General features: G+C 41.3%; 1 protein-coding gene across 1 annotated transcript in view; it reads right to left on the minus strand.

The window, feature by feature from the left end:
• Acsl3 (acyl-CoA synthetase long chain family member 3) overlaps positions 1-17,980 on the minus strand; it is a 52,663-nt gene that overhangs the window by 22,338 nt on the left and 12,345 nt on the right. The window contains exons 2-4 of the mRNA XM_057757898.1: positions 10,526-10,943; positions 3,787-3,964; positions 1,664-1,773 (exon numbers count right to left, since the gene is read on the minus strand). Coding sequence (XP_057613881.1) covers positions 1,664-1,773; positions 3,787-3,964; positions 10,526-10,903 — 666 coding nt within the window. The 5' untranslated portion in view covers positions 10,904-10,943. The remainder of the gene's footprint in view (positions 1-1,663; positions 1,774-3,786; positions 3,965-10,525; positions 10,944-17,980) is intronic.

A 17,980-nucleotide genomic window follows, 5' to 3' on the forward strand; every position in this document is an offset into this window, starting at 1 on the left:
GGTGATTCCTAAATGAATTTAAAATATTCAGTGGTCTGGAGAGTGGTTAAGAGCACCCATATAGCAGCTTACAATTAACTCCAATTCCAGGGAACCCAATGCCCTCTTCTGGCATTCTTGTAGACTTCTTGGCACCCCTCCCTCCATCCTTCCTTCCCCTACTTCCGCTTTTCTCTCTTCTCTTCTCCTTTCTTTCTCTCTCCCTCGTTACTTCCCTCCATCTTTCTTTTCCTTTCCTTCTTCCTTCCTTTCTTTCAGGAGATAAGATCTCAAGCCCCTTAGGTCCTACTTTCAGCTCCCAATGCTGAGATTCTGTGTGCACGTGTAGGTGCCTACACACGATTCTGTGTGTGTTCCCCAAGCCTTCCCCCACAGGGTGCTGCGGCCTGGAACCCACCCACTAGTTCCACTCACACTGGTACTGGGAGTGTGAGCAGACACCACCACACCTGACTACTTACAGAGTTCGGGGAATCAAACGAAGGTCCTTGTGCTTACAAAGACAAGCATTTCACTTGAACTACATGGTACATATACATACATGCAGGCAAAATACCTATCCACATCCACATAAAATAAATATAAAATGTTGAGGGATCAGCAAGATAGCTCAGGAGGCAAGTGCACTTGTCACCAAGCCTGATGACCTGAATTCAGTGAAATCCACAAGGAATCTCATGGTGAACAGAAGGAGAATTGATTCCTATGGGTTGCCTGTAGAGGGCAAAAAAGCCTTGTGCACACAGGTAGACCCTGGAGAAGTCAGGAAAGTTAAATACACAGCTTACCTCTTCAATGGAATAATGTGCATAGCTGTTCTTCCTGGAACACTAGGAATGATGCCGTAGCTCCCACAATTTATGCTCTCGCTTATCTAGGCCCCTTTTCCCTAAATCCTGGGCACTGTTTTTAGACCATAAACCCCACTCTCATGAGTGATGTCACTTGAGCTTTACAGCAGCCAAAGTGACTTCTGTTATCTTGGGGCCAGGTCAGTCCTGACTCCCATAGACACTATGTTTACCTCAGTCAAGCTCCCTAGACCCTAAATCTTGGGTACTGTCTCTGAGTCAACAGTACTCATACTTGTGAAAGAAATCAGATGTACTTTGGAAGGAATCTCAATATAAAGATGTTTTAAATAGTTGTGCACTTGAGACTGAGTTATGTGAATACATATTCAAAAACTGTGCTGTGCTTAAATGTGACTAAAGTGAAACGATCTAGGCCAGACTCTGGACGTCCTGGTCCAGCACCAGTTACTTATAGTAAAACCCAGCTGAGCCGAATTTCATTCTTGTCTCATCATTTTTTCCCTACCTGCTGTAAAGCCTGCAGAGGAATCAGCACAGCTATCCTCATTTTTAACAGGTATGTCATGGCACATGTGACCACACGTATGCATGCACATGTGCACAGAAACACAAATTCAAAAAAAGTTTAATTTACTTTAAATACACTATGAAACAAGCACAATAAAGCTGTCATCCTTTCAACAGACACTAGCATAGTAGTAATTTTTAACAATTTTTTAATTCTGGTCTAATATATATGAAATCTGCTTTTACGTTCTAAAGATAAAGAACAAAATCTCACAAAGATAACTCAGGATCAGTATGATTCATCAAAGCATTACACACTGAGAGTTAACTCCAGTCCTCACCTTCAGCTTGGTCTGCAAAAGTTCTTTGCTAGTGATGATGTTGGTCACCTCTGTCTCATTTAGTCCATGAACAATGGCTGGACCTCCCAGGGTAGCATACAGTGTAACAACTACAAGGAAGAGGACACAGGTCACACGTGGAAGAAAGGCACAGCTGTTACACAGTGCGCTCCTCTTCCTCTCCTTCCTCTACCTGCTGAGAGTGAACATTCTCAGCATGTGTGCTTCACCTGCACATTCTTCTAGGACTAATGTCACACAAAGGAATTATACCTGATCCTACAATGTCAAAACCTTCCTTGTTGGCTGCTGGAACTAGAATGTGAAAAGAGACAAGTCCAGTGGTTCTCAACTGTCGTAAATCTGTGACCCTTTAGTACAGTTCCTCATGTTGTAGTGACCTCAACCATAAAATCATTTTCATTGCTACTTCATAATTTTGCTGTTATGAACGACAACGCAAATACATATGTAAAGTCTTATGCAACCCCTGTGAAAGGGCCCTCCCTCTCTTCCACACACACCCCAAATGGGATGAGGCCCACAGGTTGAGAACCAATGGACAAGCTGGCACAACAGCACATTGAATGTCAGATCTTAAGTATCACAAGTCAACAAAATAACACATGCCAGGAGTAGTGATGAGACCTATAATCCTAACACTTGGAAAGCAGAGACTGGAGGTCGCCCTTTATTACACAGTGAGTTTGATCACTAAATGAGACCCTGACTCAAAAGGTAAAAAATAAGGAAAAATAGTGTCCATACGTAGTGGTACAGCTTATTCTAGAATCAAAAAATCAAGTATTTTAGGAACACTGAAATCACATAATATAAACCACATGGGTTTCTTTTATGTTTACTTCCCATATAACTGGAAATAGAAATAGAATGATTTTGAAAACAATAATTCTTTCAAAACATTCTCAAAAAAAATGTAAACTCAAACCTTGGAAACAAAAAGGCAGTCCCTATTTTACAAAGTAGAAGAAGCAGGCTGGGTACAGCAGTACATATATTTAATCCCAAGCAGGATTCAGAGCCAGTGGGGTCTCCAGACCAGTCAGGGACAAACGGTGAAACCCTTGATACCTGTCTCAACTAAAGAAAGAAGAAAATGGGCCAGGCAGTGGTGGCGCACACCTTTAATTTCAGCACTTGGGAGGCAGAGGCAGGCGGATCTCTGTGAGTTTGAGGCCAGCCTGGTCTACAAGAGCTAGTTCCAGGACAGGCTCCAAAGCTACAGAGAAATCCTGTCTCAAAAAAAAAAAAGAAAAGAAAAGAAAAGAAAAGAAAAAGAAATGGCTCAGAGGTTATGAGTCCTTGCTCTTCTTGCAGAAAACCCAAGTTCAATTCCCAGTGGCTAACAATCACCTGTAACTCCAGTTCCAAGGGAATCTAGAGTTTCCTTCTGGCCTCCACAAGGAATGCATGCACCATCACATAAAATAAAAATAACTTAAAAAAAGAAGTCTGCCGGAAGCATCGTTTTTATCTCATGTTCATTTACCATGACAGTTGGCACCAAGGCTCCCTCCCAAACAACCCTCAAGGACTGCTTTGCAGGGTTAGCTGCCATGCTCACCACTCGAATAACTTCAGCAAATACTAAGATTCTTTATAATATAACCTAGTGCTTAGAAATTAACCAAGGTATGATAGGGATGTATTCTAGAAGTTAACTGTAGCTACTAGCAGAAGTGGATTAGCAAAATGGCAGCCGGGTTCAGAAAGGTCCCTGAGAGATGGTAGCCGAGCAGTGACCCTGTAAGCTAGGCCTAGTTTTCCAGATGCAGAAAGACCCCTTAATATTTGACCAGTAATATTTGACCCAAACTGATGCTTTTTGCAAAACAGACAAATGAATAAACAAATATCTGAAACATAATAAACACCCCTCCACTAAACAGATAAAGGAAAAAACTAGTATCAGAGTATCAACCTCTTGCTTAAATACTATTTTAGGGTCAAGTGTGGTGCAGACAACTCTACTACCAGCGCTGGGCAGGTAGAAAGAGGTGGGGACCTCATAGTTCCAGGACAGCAAAGGCTTCATAGAGACTTGTCTCAAAACAAGAGGACAAAAAAGAAACATTATTTTAAAAAGCGTGGTCCATACGTACGCTGGAAGTTATACATAAAACACGCCTGCGCAGCAATCATCCACTCAGCCCTGGTCTCACAGAAGATGGCGATGTTGGTCTTTGGTTTCTGGCCCAACATCTGCAATCCATTTCCAAAGTCAAGGGCTCGAGTGAAGACATCTTCATAGGAAAGCCAATTATAGTGCCCCAGAATAACCTGACAAAGCAAAGTATAAAAAGCACAAATGTCTTTCAACATGACCAAAATGCTAATTTATAGAAAGACATCAGAGCAAATTTCAAACTTCAAGTTATGTGAATATAAAACATATTCACTAATATGCATCTTAAAACTTAGCTTTGTGACACTGTCTGTGACATCCCAAATCCCATGCTAAGCTTTTAACTATGACAGAGGGGGAAGTTAACTTTATTCTTGGTATTTGAAATTATTCAGAATTGAGCTGAAACATCAGGATCTATACAGTTCAAAACCAGCAGAGTTATACAGTGAGGTCCTATTTTTTAACAAACCAAAAAGGGAAGCTGGCATGGTGACACACTTGAAATCTCAGCATTCAACTAGTGAGCGTGAGGTTACATAAGAAGGGGACAGGGGAGAAACCTGGATATGACTGACGGAATCATAAAGGTCAGTTTCCTAGACAAATGGCCCTATACTAATAATTCATTTAGAGCAAAACTTTACTTATTCTCTGCTTGAAAATTCTGGATTTCAGAAACGATGATATGTGGTCTATAGCTAGAAAGTGACCCTACTACCCATGTTCACAGAAATATTTATAGGAAATGAATCTGAATGACTACCCATCATGATAAGCAAAGTACAAAGTCTCTCTACAAGCAGGTGGAGACTGAGTTATATTATTCAAAGACGTCTGATACTTAGCGAGCCTGTAATATTTTATTTGGATTTGTCAGAAGTATAGGTAACAAGTTTACATTAATAATAAGCTCCTTTAAAAGCTGGTTAACATATTGTTGTCTTTAGGGATTTCAACTTAAACACAATCAGGAATTCTCCATTATAAGTAAACCTGAACAAAAACTACAAATACAGCTGGTTTCCAAGCATGGCTGTGTTAATTAATGTCTCAAGCATCTTAAAAACCATCTCAACAGGGACTAGAGATATGGCCCAGAGCCTGCTTTTCCAGAGGACCCTGTTTTTCCAGGCCACAAGTGGTGGCTCACAACCACTTGTAACTCCAAGTCCAGAGGAGCCAACATTCTCTTCTAGCCTCCAAAGACCCTGGCACAAAAGTTATGCACAGACATACATGCAGGCAAACATTCATACACATAAAATAAAAATCATCTGACCATATTTATTTCTAAAACTGCAGCATTCAAGAGAGTTCTCTAAGAGGTTAAATGAAGAAGACGAAGCATAAATGCTGCCCTCTGGTGTCCTATTGAATACAGATGTAAAATTATACTTCTTTAACTGTAGTAGTCCCAAACTCTCACCTTGCTCTGCACCCCCAGGAAAGGTTCATCATGGGAGCTCCAATGACTTCAAAAGGAGCTCTGTGTGGGTGAGAAGAAAGATGAGAATTTGGCCCAAATGTGTGGGAATCGGATTATAGTTACTAAGAACTATAAACTCCAAAGATAAAAATGGGGCACCTGCCTAGATTCTAAATCTAAATGACCAGTACTGTCCAACAATGTGAAAAAAAACAAAACACCTAATATACAACCCAAATACATAAACTCATGTGATGATGTCAGCATCTCACAAAAAAATGAAATTCTAAAATTTAATTCAAGTGCCCATGTCTATAATCCCAGTCAGTACTCGGCTGGCTGAGGGAAAGGACTGCTTTGAGTCTTAGGCCAGCCCAGGCTACATGAGAATTCAGGCCAGTCTAGGCTACAGTGTGAAACCCTGTCTTAACAACGAAGGAAGGAAGGAGGGAGGGAGGGAAAAAGAACTAGCCAGGCCTAGCAGCACAAACTTTTAATCCTAGCACTCAGGAAGCAGAGGCAGGCAACTCTCTCTAGGTTCAAGTTCAAGGCTATCCTAATCTACATTGAGATTCCAGAGCAGTCAAGGCTGTACAGTGAGACCCTGTCTCAAAAAAAAAAAAAAAAAAGGACAAAATAAAAAGGAAACCTGAATCTGTGCTTCATTATTTAAGTCACTGAGTACTGAGTGTTTTAGTTAATTACCTTTCCTATTAGATTACATTTGTGGACACGATTTACCTGCTCATCCTGAAGTTTCTAATCCTGCCTGTATGGCCAACTCAAAACTAAGCTCATTAACGTCACCCATGCTGTGAATGCAGCACTACAGATGTCATCAGCCCACAGTCTAAGACACCCCCTCCCCGGTTACTAATTTTCTCATCCTCTAGTAACTCTAAATGCTTCTTCTTTTTAAATATCCTTCCTCTCTACTTGAAGATGATCATCGTCGCTTACCTCACTAAGTCATTAGAATTTAAACAGAAATTCCTCAACCTTCAACTTCCAAACTTAAGAGCCTATATACACTGGTGCTCACATCCTGCGGTCCACACGGCTGAATGTCCCCGACAAAAGCCAGGCTCTCAACGACTGCTTCAGAAGCTCCTCAAACTTCCACCTCCACTGCACCTTCTGTTTTCACTTGCTCAGCAGGATACCAAACAGGTAGAGCAAACTTAGCAAGCCCCGAGCCAAACACTCTCCCGCTTCCTCTCTTTATCCATCTTCCTATGGTAGAGGACAGTGCACCATCCGCCCAAGTGCTCCACACAACTCAAGTTACTCACCTTTACATCCTCAGGCTCATTGCTAGATCTATCCAGAGTCTACCACCTTTACAAAGTATGGCCTGAACCCAACCACCTCTTTCATGTCCATTACTGTCATGCCAGGCCATCTTCTCCACAACTCATACCACTCTTAGCCTCCTACACACACATGAACACGGTCCTTTACTTCCCTTACTTCAGATGCAGCCTCTGCCCTTCCAGTAGCACTGAGGCCCAGAGGGACTGGAAGTTTTCTAAGCCTCTGTGTAATCTGCAAACCCCCTTTCCAAACTCACTTCCTAAAGCACAACCCCCATCCTTTCTGTTCTTCGGAAATGCTAGAATAAGGGAAGGAGGACCTTATATGATTCACCCCATGAACCTCGCTCAGATGAGCTCATTCTTGTCTGGGACCCACTACTCTGTCCTCCTGCCCAGAGGTTCTTTACCCCACTTTGCTAGATCCTGTTCAGGTCTCACTTAAACACAACCTATTCAGGCAGGCAGTCCTTAATCACCAATCTGTTTTCACACTGTGGATGGCCTTTCACCCTCTGGTGCCAAAAATGTAAGACCCATGAAAAATTACCCAGTGTGCCTTATTAGTGTTAAGACACTCAGTGATGGTTCGCTTAACGTGTGGAATAGCTGGAGCCATAACCTTCGCTCTCATCACCATTCAGTCACACAGGGTTTGCTATAGATGCAAACAGGTTCAGCATTCCTGGCAGCACAGTTCTCAACAATTCTCAGGCCTCCTCATTTTAACCTTCTTAAGCATTCGACCAGTGAGTTATACATCCCCAATCCTCATAGAAACCTTGGGGTCACCTTGTTTGTTCATACTTGACTATTTTTTTTATTCTGTCAAAGGAGTGACACACAATATCACTGTGCATGTCATAACATCAATTATCATTCAGAGCCAGGCGGTGATAGCACATGCCTTTAATCCCAGCACTTGGGAGGCAGAGGCAGGCCAATCTTTGTGAGTTCGAGGTCAGCCTGGTCTACAAAAGCTAGTCCCAGGAGAAGCTCCAAAGCTACAGAGAAACCCTGTCTCAAGAAAAAAAATTATCATCCACAGCATCCTGTCTAAAAGGAGTACAACTACCTGGAAAAAGAACATTAGTATTTTAGAGTTTTTCTAAGAACATAAAAAATGCAATGCTTTGATGACAGTGTCTTGCACCTCAAAAGACAAATAGTAATAGCATACAGAAATTATTAAAATAAAAGCACACCAATATTTAACCACTTAGACCTCTGGTCTAGTAGAAATCAAGATTTCAGGTAGTTTTAGCTACGAGGTTCTTGGTTTTTATCCTCATTTAATATCTAGAACTATTTCAAAATTACACATTTCCTGTCTTCTTCAACAAAGTATGCCTGGCTTTCTTTAACCTACACTTGTGTGGTTTGGGACAGGCAGTTAAGAAACAGAAAGTGGGGACAGCAAGCACAAAAGGAAAAGCCACAGGAGAGTGAAGAAAGAACAAAGCACAGATCCCAGGCCACAGAACCACTACTTTTCATATGAATTAGGATGTAAATGTTCCCACAAGTCAGGAAACGAGGAGGGGCATGTTTAAACAGGGTTATACTACGTAGTGCTGGCTGGCCTGGAACTTGTGTCTATCCTCTTGCCTCTGTCTCCTTCCTGAATGTTCGATCATAGGCTTACAGGGAGTGTGAACCCAGTCAAAAGGGGAAGGATGTTCTCTAATATTTTTGTTTGGATTTATTTGGGGATGGGGAACCACCTGAGGATTGAACCTAGAGTCTTGAGTGTAACAGGCAACTGATCTACCACGAAGCTGTAACTTCAGCATTTTTTTTCCTTTTTTGGTGCTTTGAGACAGGATCTTGATAGCCCAGGATAGTCTTGAACTCATATCACACTGCCTCAGCCTTCCCTGCTAGGACTGCGACCACACGTCACCACGCCACTTTCCAAAAGCAAGCATCATAACAAGCCGGAGTGATAAAAATGTGACTCTGAAGAAAGACAACACAAAAGCCAGCATTGAGAAATAACAAAGAAGGAAGCTACATTAGCTGACAAAGCCCGCTCGCTGACTTTCACGGTAACTCAGATGTCAGTGAAGTCTTCCATAACCACTGGCAGCTACATAATCCCTCATTCTTTACCCATATTATATTCTATGCTGCTGCTCCCCAAAGTAAGGACACTTTGAAATATTAATGCACACAAGCTTCTCAAACTGAAGGTTATCTTCAAATGCGGTAACTATTTCTAATGAAAACAAGTCACCAAAAACAGGTCTTCTGTCTACTGTAGTAGCGCAAACCAATGCAATCAGGGAAGTAGGAGGATCAAGAGCTTAATACCAGCCTGGCTGCAAGAGACTTTAAAAATAAATGAACAAATATAAGCCTTCTGACCTCCCTCTGCTGTTTGGCCAGTAGGAAAAACTAAGTTGTGTGACCCATTCCCCGCCATGACAGCTGCTGGTCATGACACAGGACAATGGGTGACAAGAACCCAGAGCGTGTGGGCGGGCGTACGGCTGGCTCCTTAACTCACTCTCTGGCTTGCAGTCCACTCCCACAGCTGCCACACAGCCCAACAGTAACATGGGTCTCAGCTATACTCTGACACAGACAACAGACAGTAGATTTCATTTGTTATACATACAAAACCTAAAAATTAACTCTAGGTCCCCAAAACAGCTAATTCTAGACAAGAAAAACAGAATGTTTTGTCAATCTATATATAGATTCTGAACAAACTGATAAACTACAGATGCAAATTTCACAAGTACTAATAATAGGCATATCTTCTAACATAAAGAATTAAAGGTAACATGCCTTGGCTCAGTGGTTAAGAGCATTACCTGCTCTTCCAAAGGTCCTGAGTTCAATTCCCAGCAACCACATGGTGGCTCACAACCATCTGTAAAGAGGTCCGGCGCCCTCTTCTGGCCTGCAGGCATACACACAGACAGAATATTGTATACATAATAAATAAATAAATATTTAAAGGTACATGCCTTTAATCCCAGCATTCTGTGGAGGCAGAAGGTGGGTGGACCTCTGAGTTTGAGAGCAGCCTGGTCTACATAGAGTTCCAAGACAGCTAGGACTACACAGAAAGAGACCACAATTTATAAATAACTAATAGACAGACAGACAGATGGGTAAATAAATAGGAAAATGATACAAATAATTGTTTTTTTTTCTCCTCTCCTATAATCCGTAGTTAGCTACAGAGTATGAGTTTTGGAGATGAAAGGCCTGAGTTCAAGCCTCAGCTTTGCCACTCAGCAGCCTTAGGGTCCTGAGGTAAGTTAGTTACCTAACTCATCTGTGTGTCAATGCTCTGGTCTTCAATAGAGACAGCATCATCTAATCCACAAGGTTACTTCCAGGTTGAAAACAACTTGGTACTAATTAAAACAGCCTGGCTCATAAATACTAATGCCACAGTCATTAAATAACTTTTCTAAAGCCACAAGACTAGTAAGTGGTGAAACCAAAATTTAAACTTGTGGTCTGGGTCTAAAGCCCATGGTCTTAACCACAATATTTCTGTCTGTAAAGACAGCTCATCTCCGTTTCAAGCCAAGATTCTCTACAGTAGTAAAAACAAAAAGTTAAACCATGCAACTGCCATAACCAAAGTACCAAGATATAAACACCCACTGTGAATCCCAGGAAAACCAAAACAAGTGACATGGTGCCAAGCACTCTAGAATAGGGCTCCCCACCCTAAACTATCTAGATGTTTTATCGCAAGCCATGGAGATGTCAGGTTCAAGAGCACCACACCAAGGCACATTCTCCATGTCTTCCTAAAAAATAAGTCAAATCGGTGGAAGTGAGGACAGAGGGATGAAAGAGTCTAGGGCCCTAGATGGAGACTTTCTACTGCAACACCAGCAGAACCCAGCTGCAGGAGACTACACTTCCCATAATGCTAAGTGTGTACACGGAGAGAAGACTTGTGGGTACAAGTATGAAGGGACTCAAGGCAGCAGACATCATCTCACCTTTTTAAAAATTTTTCCATTTGGTTGAATTTCATCTTCCTCATTCAAAATTTCACGCGTTCCCAATAGTCTCTTGTCCTTAAATTTATTTTTTGCATACAGAAAGACTTTATCAAGTGTATTGCAGCCAGGGTACAAAACTGAAGCCAAACTGTCCAAGCTGTCAATAGATCTGTATGCAGAATCCGGTTCTGAACTGACAGACTTTGCTTTAATTTGGTTTGATTTTTCTTGTCTTGACTCACATAAAAAGTAAAATGGAATGTATGTTAAAATAGTATAGACGTATATTACAAAACGTATGAAATATAAAAGTATAGGATTGATGGTCTGTTTTAGCTTCATGGTAGATGGTTTTGAAGACGCGTGGTTATTCATAAGTGTTCAAAAAATAGAATTAACAGATTTCAACACGAACCTACAAGAAGAAAAAAGAAATAGATTAGCTCAAAATCACTTTAAAAGAAAAACTCTTCAGTATTAGCTAGGCAACTAGAGTTGTCTTTGGGTCAGAGTTAGTATACTGGCCCTCTGTAATATCCTACATTTAAGAAACCTAATTTGTACCATATATCTACTAACAATGGAATTACATGGAAATTCTCCACATACTGTGAGCAAAGGTAGCCTTTCCAATCCAGCCTCAAGTATCCACAAATACTTCAAGTGGTGAGGACAATGAGAAAGAGGAAAAGAAACCATACATTTGCCTGCTTCGTGGTCTCAGGTTACACTGCATCAGCCCCTGTAAATACACACTGCCTATTTCCCAGTAATTTCTACCTGGACTCTACGTAGTAACACTGAACTTAACTGGCAAACACGCACACTAGATTTTATTTTCCATAGTAGTTCTGAATATTGGTCAGTTTTTGCAGACCAAATTATGAAGCAAGACAACAACGAATACCATTGTGTCTTTGTTTTAAGATTTATTCATTTTATACAGTGTTCTGACTGCATGTGTGCCTGCATGCGAGAAGAGGGCACCAGATCTCAGTATAAATGGTTGTGAGCCAACATGTAGTCGCTGGGAATTGAACTCAGGACCTCTGGAAAAGCTCTTAACCTCTGAGCTATCTCTCCAGTCCCTATTTATTTATTTATTTATTTATTTTTAACATATAAATTGTGTGTCTTTAGCATTTACCAATTCCCTGGTTGTCATTGGTAAAGTCATTATGGAAATCAGTATGAAGAATTCTCAAAAAGCTAAAAACCTACCATATGACCCCAAAGGACTCAGCATCCCACCCCACAGATACTTGCTCAGCATTTCCACTGCCACTCTATTCACCATAATCAGGAAATGAGAATAATCTAACTTCACCCAGAATGAATAATATGTGATACATATTCACAACACAATCCTACTAATATGTAAAGGACAATAAAATCATAAAATTTTCAGGTAATTGGGTGGGACCAGAAAATACACTGAAGAGGTAAGCCAGATCCAGGGAGACAAGTATCACATGTTCTCTCTATTTATGGATTCTACCTCTGAATCTGTAGATATGAGTATATAACCTGGAGTAACCACAGAAATCAGAAATCAGAAGAGACCATGAGGAGGGGCATTTCTCTGGTGGGGGAAATAGAAGGGCAAGGAGCTATAAAGGGAAAGATGGGAAAACTGGGAGGAGGTGGCTTACCTGGAAATGTAAAGGGAGGGAGAAAGGACAGGTTAAAAAATAACATAATGCTTGCACGCCATGGGGAAACACTTTGCTAACAAATACATTTAAAATATATGTATAAGTATGTGTACACATACATACATACATACTTTGAAGCTATGCCACTTGAGATGATAGTGCTCTCCCTAAGAGTCATATACTACCTAACAAAAACCCCAGTGTCAGGCAGGGGAAAACTTCAAGTTGGTCAAGAGAGTTGAAAAGACTCCCAGTAATAAAAGCTATTGTCGCTGGTTTGGTAGTCTTCCAGAACAGAGAGGCAAGATGCTATTGCTAAAGACACCAAATACTTGAGACACAGGACTCAGAAGAATCAAGCTGAACTGACCTGGAAGCCGCCTGGCTGAGGACTAGCTCTCACAGCATCTGAGGGTGCTACGCAAGCAGCCAAGGGAGAAGAGTCATCAGCAGTCCCGCTCAGCTGTGATGCCTATGAACCACAAGGGCCAGCAGGGAAATACCCTCAAGGGTAAAATAGTGATACAAACTTGAAGCAACCACAACTGTCTAACTGAACTTTAAGGCAGCTCAGTAGGAAGGAATTCATGCCTGGCTGTAACCCTAGCCAACTACCTGTGGCTTCAAGTTATGGAGCCTGAAGGAGAACATAAACATACTACTGCTGCTTTCCTAACCCAGCATAATTTCTAACTGCATTCTAAACACGTATCCTTGTACCCACGGATAAATGTAGTTTTTGCCCTTCATCAAAGAAGCTTTTTTTGCTGCAGATGGACATGGCTACAGAAACCACAACTGGTTAAAATGCAGACAACTGACTCTGCAGGATACAATCCCAACTGATACATCTATAACACAAGCCATACACCTAAGGCTCAGGGGACACACAGAAGAGTGGACAGAAGACTAGGAGCCTCTGGACATCATCTGTGAGATGCCTTCTAGATATGACAGGAAAGCTGTCTTAAAAATACTGCAGCTTAAATGGAACCTGTACAATCTGAACAGCAACTGACATGCCAGTGTGAACTGTGAAAATCTCACAAGGCCCTACCCCTAGATGAAGAACTGCAGACAAGTAAAGGCTGCTGAGAAGACCAAATCAGTCTTCTCCAGAGAGGAGGTCCTTGATAGATTATCCAATCCCAAGTGCCCAGTCCTAAACAACTGTGTGTGTGTGGACGTGCTCGCACACGCAATACTAAATGGACTCAGCAGGAGCTCCCCCCCTTGTAGATCATGGATTTGAGTAGGGAACACGGTAGAGGTGTTTAGAGAAGGAAGGGTGGAAATGATGTAGATACAATACTTGCATATAAATTTTCAAAACATTTATAGTAAGGGAGAGAGATAGTCAGTCAACCTAACTTACAGAATAAAAAAGATAGTTTAGCTAAGCCGGACGGTGGTATAAGCCTTTAATCCCAGCACTTGGGAGGCAGAGACAGGCAAATCTCTGGGAGTTTGAGGCCAGCCTGATCTACAGGATGAGTTCCAGGAAGGCTCCAAATCTACAGAAAAACCTTGTCTCAAACAACAACAACAACAAAGATACCCAAACCTGCTACATTCCACTAGTGGGAAGTCAGAACTCTCTACTGCACTGGATTCCTCACCAGGCTTCCCACTAGTAGTACGTAGCACTAGTGCAAGGCTGATATTTGTTCTGTTGTCAACAATCATTGCACAGAATTATGAAGACCAGTCCAGAGAATATGGATTTTTGTCCTACAGTGGGTGGGTATCGTCTGGCTATCAAAGCTTCTATACAGGTAAATGGAGTAGCAAGAAAATAAAATTGTCTTGGTAGTCCCAGAACATCACAATAGCAAAGAACAAATATATCCTAATAACTCCAAAAAACAGAATTATCTAATGTGGTGGTATGAGTAAGAATGCCCCATAGGCTCGTTTATTTGAAAGCTCAGTCACCAGGGACTAGAACAGAAAAGATTAGAAAGATAAGGAGGTGTGGCCTTGTTGGAGGAAGTGTGTCACTAGGGGTGAACCTTTATTTAGGTTTCAAAAGCCCATACCAAGCCCAGTATCTTTCTCTCTCCTGGCCTGTGGGTCAGGAGGTAGCTCTCAGCTGCTGCCCTAGTGCCATGAGTGCTGCCATGTTCCTGCCAGGCTCCCACCATGAAGAAAATGGACTAAACCTCTGAAACTAAGCTGGCTCCAGTTGAGCTGCCTTGGTCATGTGTCTCTTCTTTCATAGCAATAGAACACTGACTGAGACAGCTAGCTACTCCCTTTTAGACTTAATTTTAAATGTTTTTATTTAACGAAAAAGCTTGGTCCTTCACTACCTCTGAGGTTTTCTTCAGTCATCTGCATTCTATAGACACTGAAGAATGATCCAAAACAAGGAAGTGGATGCCTTGTGTACCACACTGCAGACTCACTCCCATCCCCGATCCAAAACAAGGAAGTGGATGCCTTGTGTACCACACTGAAGACTCACTCCCATCCCCGATCCAGCATAAAGTGTTAGAACTAGTAAGGACGACAGCTACCCTGATTTGCTAGTCCACGTACAATTTCCCAGGATGTAGAACCCTCACTACTGAAATGGAGGAAAAGTCCCACGCAAGCAGTGATGAACAGGTTGGTTTATCTATAGTTAATTATTTCCTGGAGTCAGCAAAATAATGGTGACCTAAGCTCTACCACTAATTAGGTTTGGTCTTTCATCAAGAAATAACTTTTTGTACCTGATTTCACCCATCTGTCACCATTTATCTAATGCACAAAATTAAAATAAGGATAAATGTGAAAAGCAGTAGGCACAAGCAGGGCTCTGGGAAAACACAAAGGCATCATGAAAAGTGGCCAATACAGAGCTAAATTAAGTAGAGTTCAGTTTCATGCATAGTTAACACAACATATAGGGGAAAAAAACATACAGAAACTTGTTTTATTTAGATGTCACATTGCTGTGAGACAATGGTCTTTTATCCTGTCACTTGTATTATTTTAATAAAATGCTGACTGACCAGTAGTCAGGCAGGAAGTAGAGGCAGAGGAGAATTCTGAGAAGAGGAAATGTCAGTCTGCAGTCGTCACCCAGCCACAGAAGAAGCAAGACGAGAATCCCTCGCTGACAAAGGTACCAAGCCATGTGGACAACACAGACAAGAACTATGGGCTAATATAAGTTATCAGAGTTAATAAGAAGCCTGAACTAATAGGTCAATCAGTTTATAATTAATGTAGGCCTCTGTATGTTTAAACGGGTGTGGGACCTGGTGGACAGAAACCTCAGCAACATCACATGACTGACTTAGTACTATTGCTGACAGAACTATTTTGATAACAAGTTTACAAAACCTCCAAAAGACTTGTTCCTTTTAGAGCAATGGTAATAAGGACTTGGTTTAACGCTGGCTCCCATTTACTCATCATGGAAATATGGTATGTCACTAACATCCTAAAGCTCCAGGTTCAAGTCTAAAGCTAAACAGACAATACCAAGTACTCCAAAAAGCTCCTACTAGAAGCAAACAAGAAAAACATGGGACAATCCCTACACATACTGCAAAATGCAATACATCTGCTAGCAAGACTTGATTTTCACCTATAAAACTACAAATCCCATAGTCTAACTTTACCTTAAGTACTTCTCACACCTCGCTCATCCTGAAACACTGAAGTCTGTTTAGCTTCATGCTTAAGCACTTAGGCTATGAAGCCAAATTCCAGGCTTGACTCTCAACAACTTACTAAAAATGCCACCTAAATTGTTTCTACTTCTTGTTTACAGGAGTGAAGAATTCTTTTATCATGATGTCACTATGAGGATTAAGGCATTAACATATTTCAAGTCTGTTGCACAGATCAAGGTGATCTCAGCCAGGCTTTCATCAATTTGCTTGCCACACTTAAGCTTCTAGGTTCATACCAGAGACTGAAGTCCTATCTACCCATGAAGTACCTTATGAAATGAAACAGTCATCAGAAGAAGTCACTCACTCAAGGGAGAGCCAGTGACAGCATCCTCAGCAGCAGCAACACTTTCTATACGACTGAGGTAAGGGTCCCAGCCAAGCACCACACACTAGGAAAGTCAGATAACCCAGAGCCTAAGTGCCCAAAGGTGCCCTTCGCCAACCATTCTCAACAACAAATCAGACTTGGTTTTACAAAGTAAATAAAGTAAATAAAAAGGAGCTAATTTATTTAATATATACTCAAGGTTACACAACAGTAACCTTTCCTATGTCTAGTTCATAGTACACTAGATTTTATAGCACACAACTATGAAAACAAGTGTTGAAAGTTACTTTCTAGACCTCACAGCAATTCCACAAGTAGAAAATGCATTTAGAAATAATTCAACACAAATTTTGACCAGTTCTACTTATACAACCTTCTAAACTACGGCCCTTTAAGAAGTCTCCTTAGGGTCCAGAGGAAGATATGACAGAACCCCTAAAGTGCTGTGGTCCACTCCACTGCCTTGGCTGTTTCACTGACTCACTCACAACTCTACACACACACACACACACACACACTTGCTCACCCCAGGAAAATCTATTCCTACTGTTCTAATTTACTTTTCCAACCCACAATCTAATCTTCATACTATATCCAAAGGAAGTGGTCTGAAGTTTTCTCCATTCAAAGATGCAATTTTATATGAGGATTTGATTAAAGGGAAGGGAATGAGGAGGAATGGCACAAGTCCAACTATCTTTGTATTATCAAATGTAAAAGCAGAGTGACTGGAGCTGGGTACCCACATCCCACTGACAGCGATTGTGTTATCAGTAATGTACCAACCAGCCAACGACTGAATGTCTTGTGTAGTAACACAATAATGACTAGAACGATGTACTTTGTATGCTACTTCGTATGTACTCAATCATTTTCTGCAAGTGAGAGCCAGACATATAACATATATACATTCATATACACATATATACATACATTCGCCACCCCCAGATCATTTGCTGCTAGATTACATGACAATCCAACCGTTTGTCTTAACAATTCCAGATCCAGAAATAATACATTCAGTATTCCACGAACCCAGTCCATTAAAGTAAACTGCCTAGTTTTTAGGTAAAGGCTGTTTTAAGTAAATAAATAACCTCATTTTTGAACTTTCTTTCCTAGAAAAATAACAAGAGCGTGGAGGTGGTGGCACTCGCCTTTAATTCCAGCACTTGGAAGACAGAGCCAAATGAATCTCTGAGAGTGCAAGGCCAGTCTGGTCTACAAAGTGAGTTCCAGGTAAGCCAGAACTTTTGTTACACAGAGAAACTCCATCTCGAAAAATAAAAAATAAATAGAATGATGTAGAACCCGGCCAGTTTGCGGATTTAAGCCACACTGCAGGCTCGGATTTCAAGCTCCTCCGTATCCACCTACCACTCCAATTTCGTCCTACTTAGACTACTCTGTTCCACCTCCCAGACCTCATCTCAGCCCTAGCAGTCATTCCCTCTCCCTTACTGGGTTTTTTTTTTTCTCGTACCCAGAAAATATACAAACTAAACATCTTTATTGTGTAAGAGAAGTCTCTAATAGCTTCAAACATCAATGCTCATGTCAGGTCTAGTTCGAATTCTACAAGTCTAATAACCAGGCAGTGGTGGCACATGCCATTAATCCCGGCACTTGGGAGACAGAGGCAGAGGCAGATGGATCTCTGTGAGTTCTAATCCAGCCTGCTCTAACAAAGTGAATTCCAGGACAGCCAGGGCTACACAGACAAAGCCTTTTTAGAAAAAAAAAAAAAAAAAATTGTTCAAGTCAGAGACAGCTTAATGGGTAAAAATATTTGTCACCA

This window comes from Chionomys nivalis, chromosome 2, assembly GCF_950005125.1.
Source record: "Chionomys nivalis chromosome 2, mChiNiv1.1, whole genome shotgun sequence".
NCBI classification, from domain to species: Eukaryota; Metazoa; Chordata; class Mammalia; order Rodentia; family Cricetidae; genus Chionomys; species Chionomys nivalis.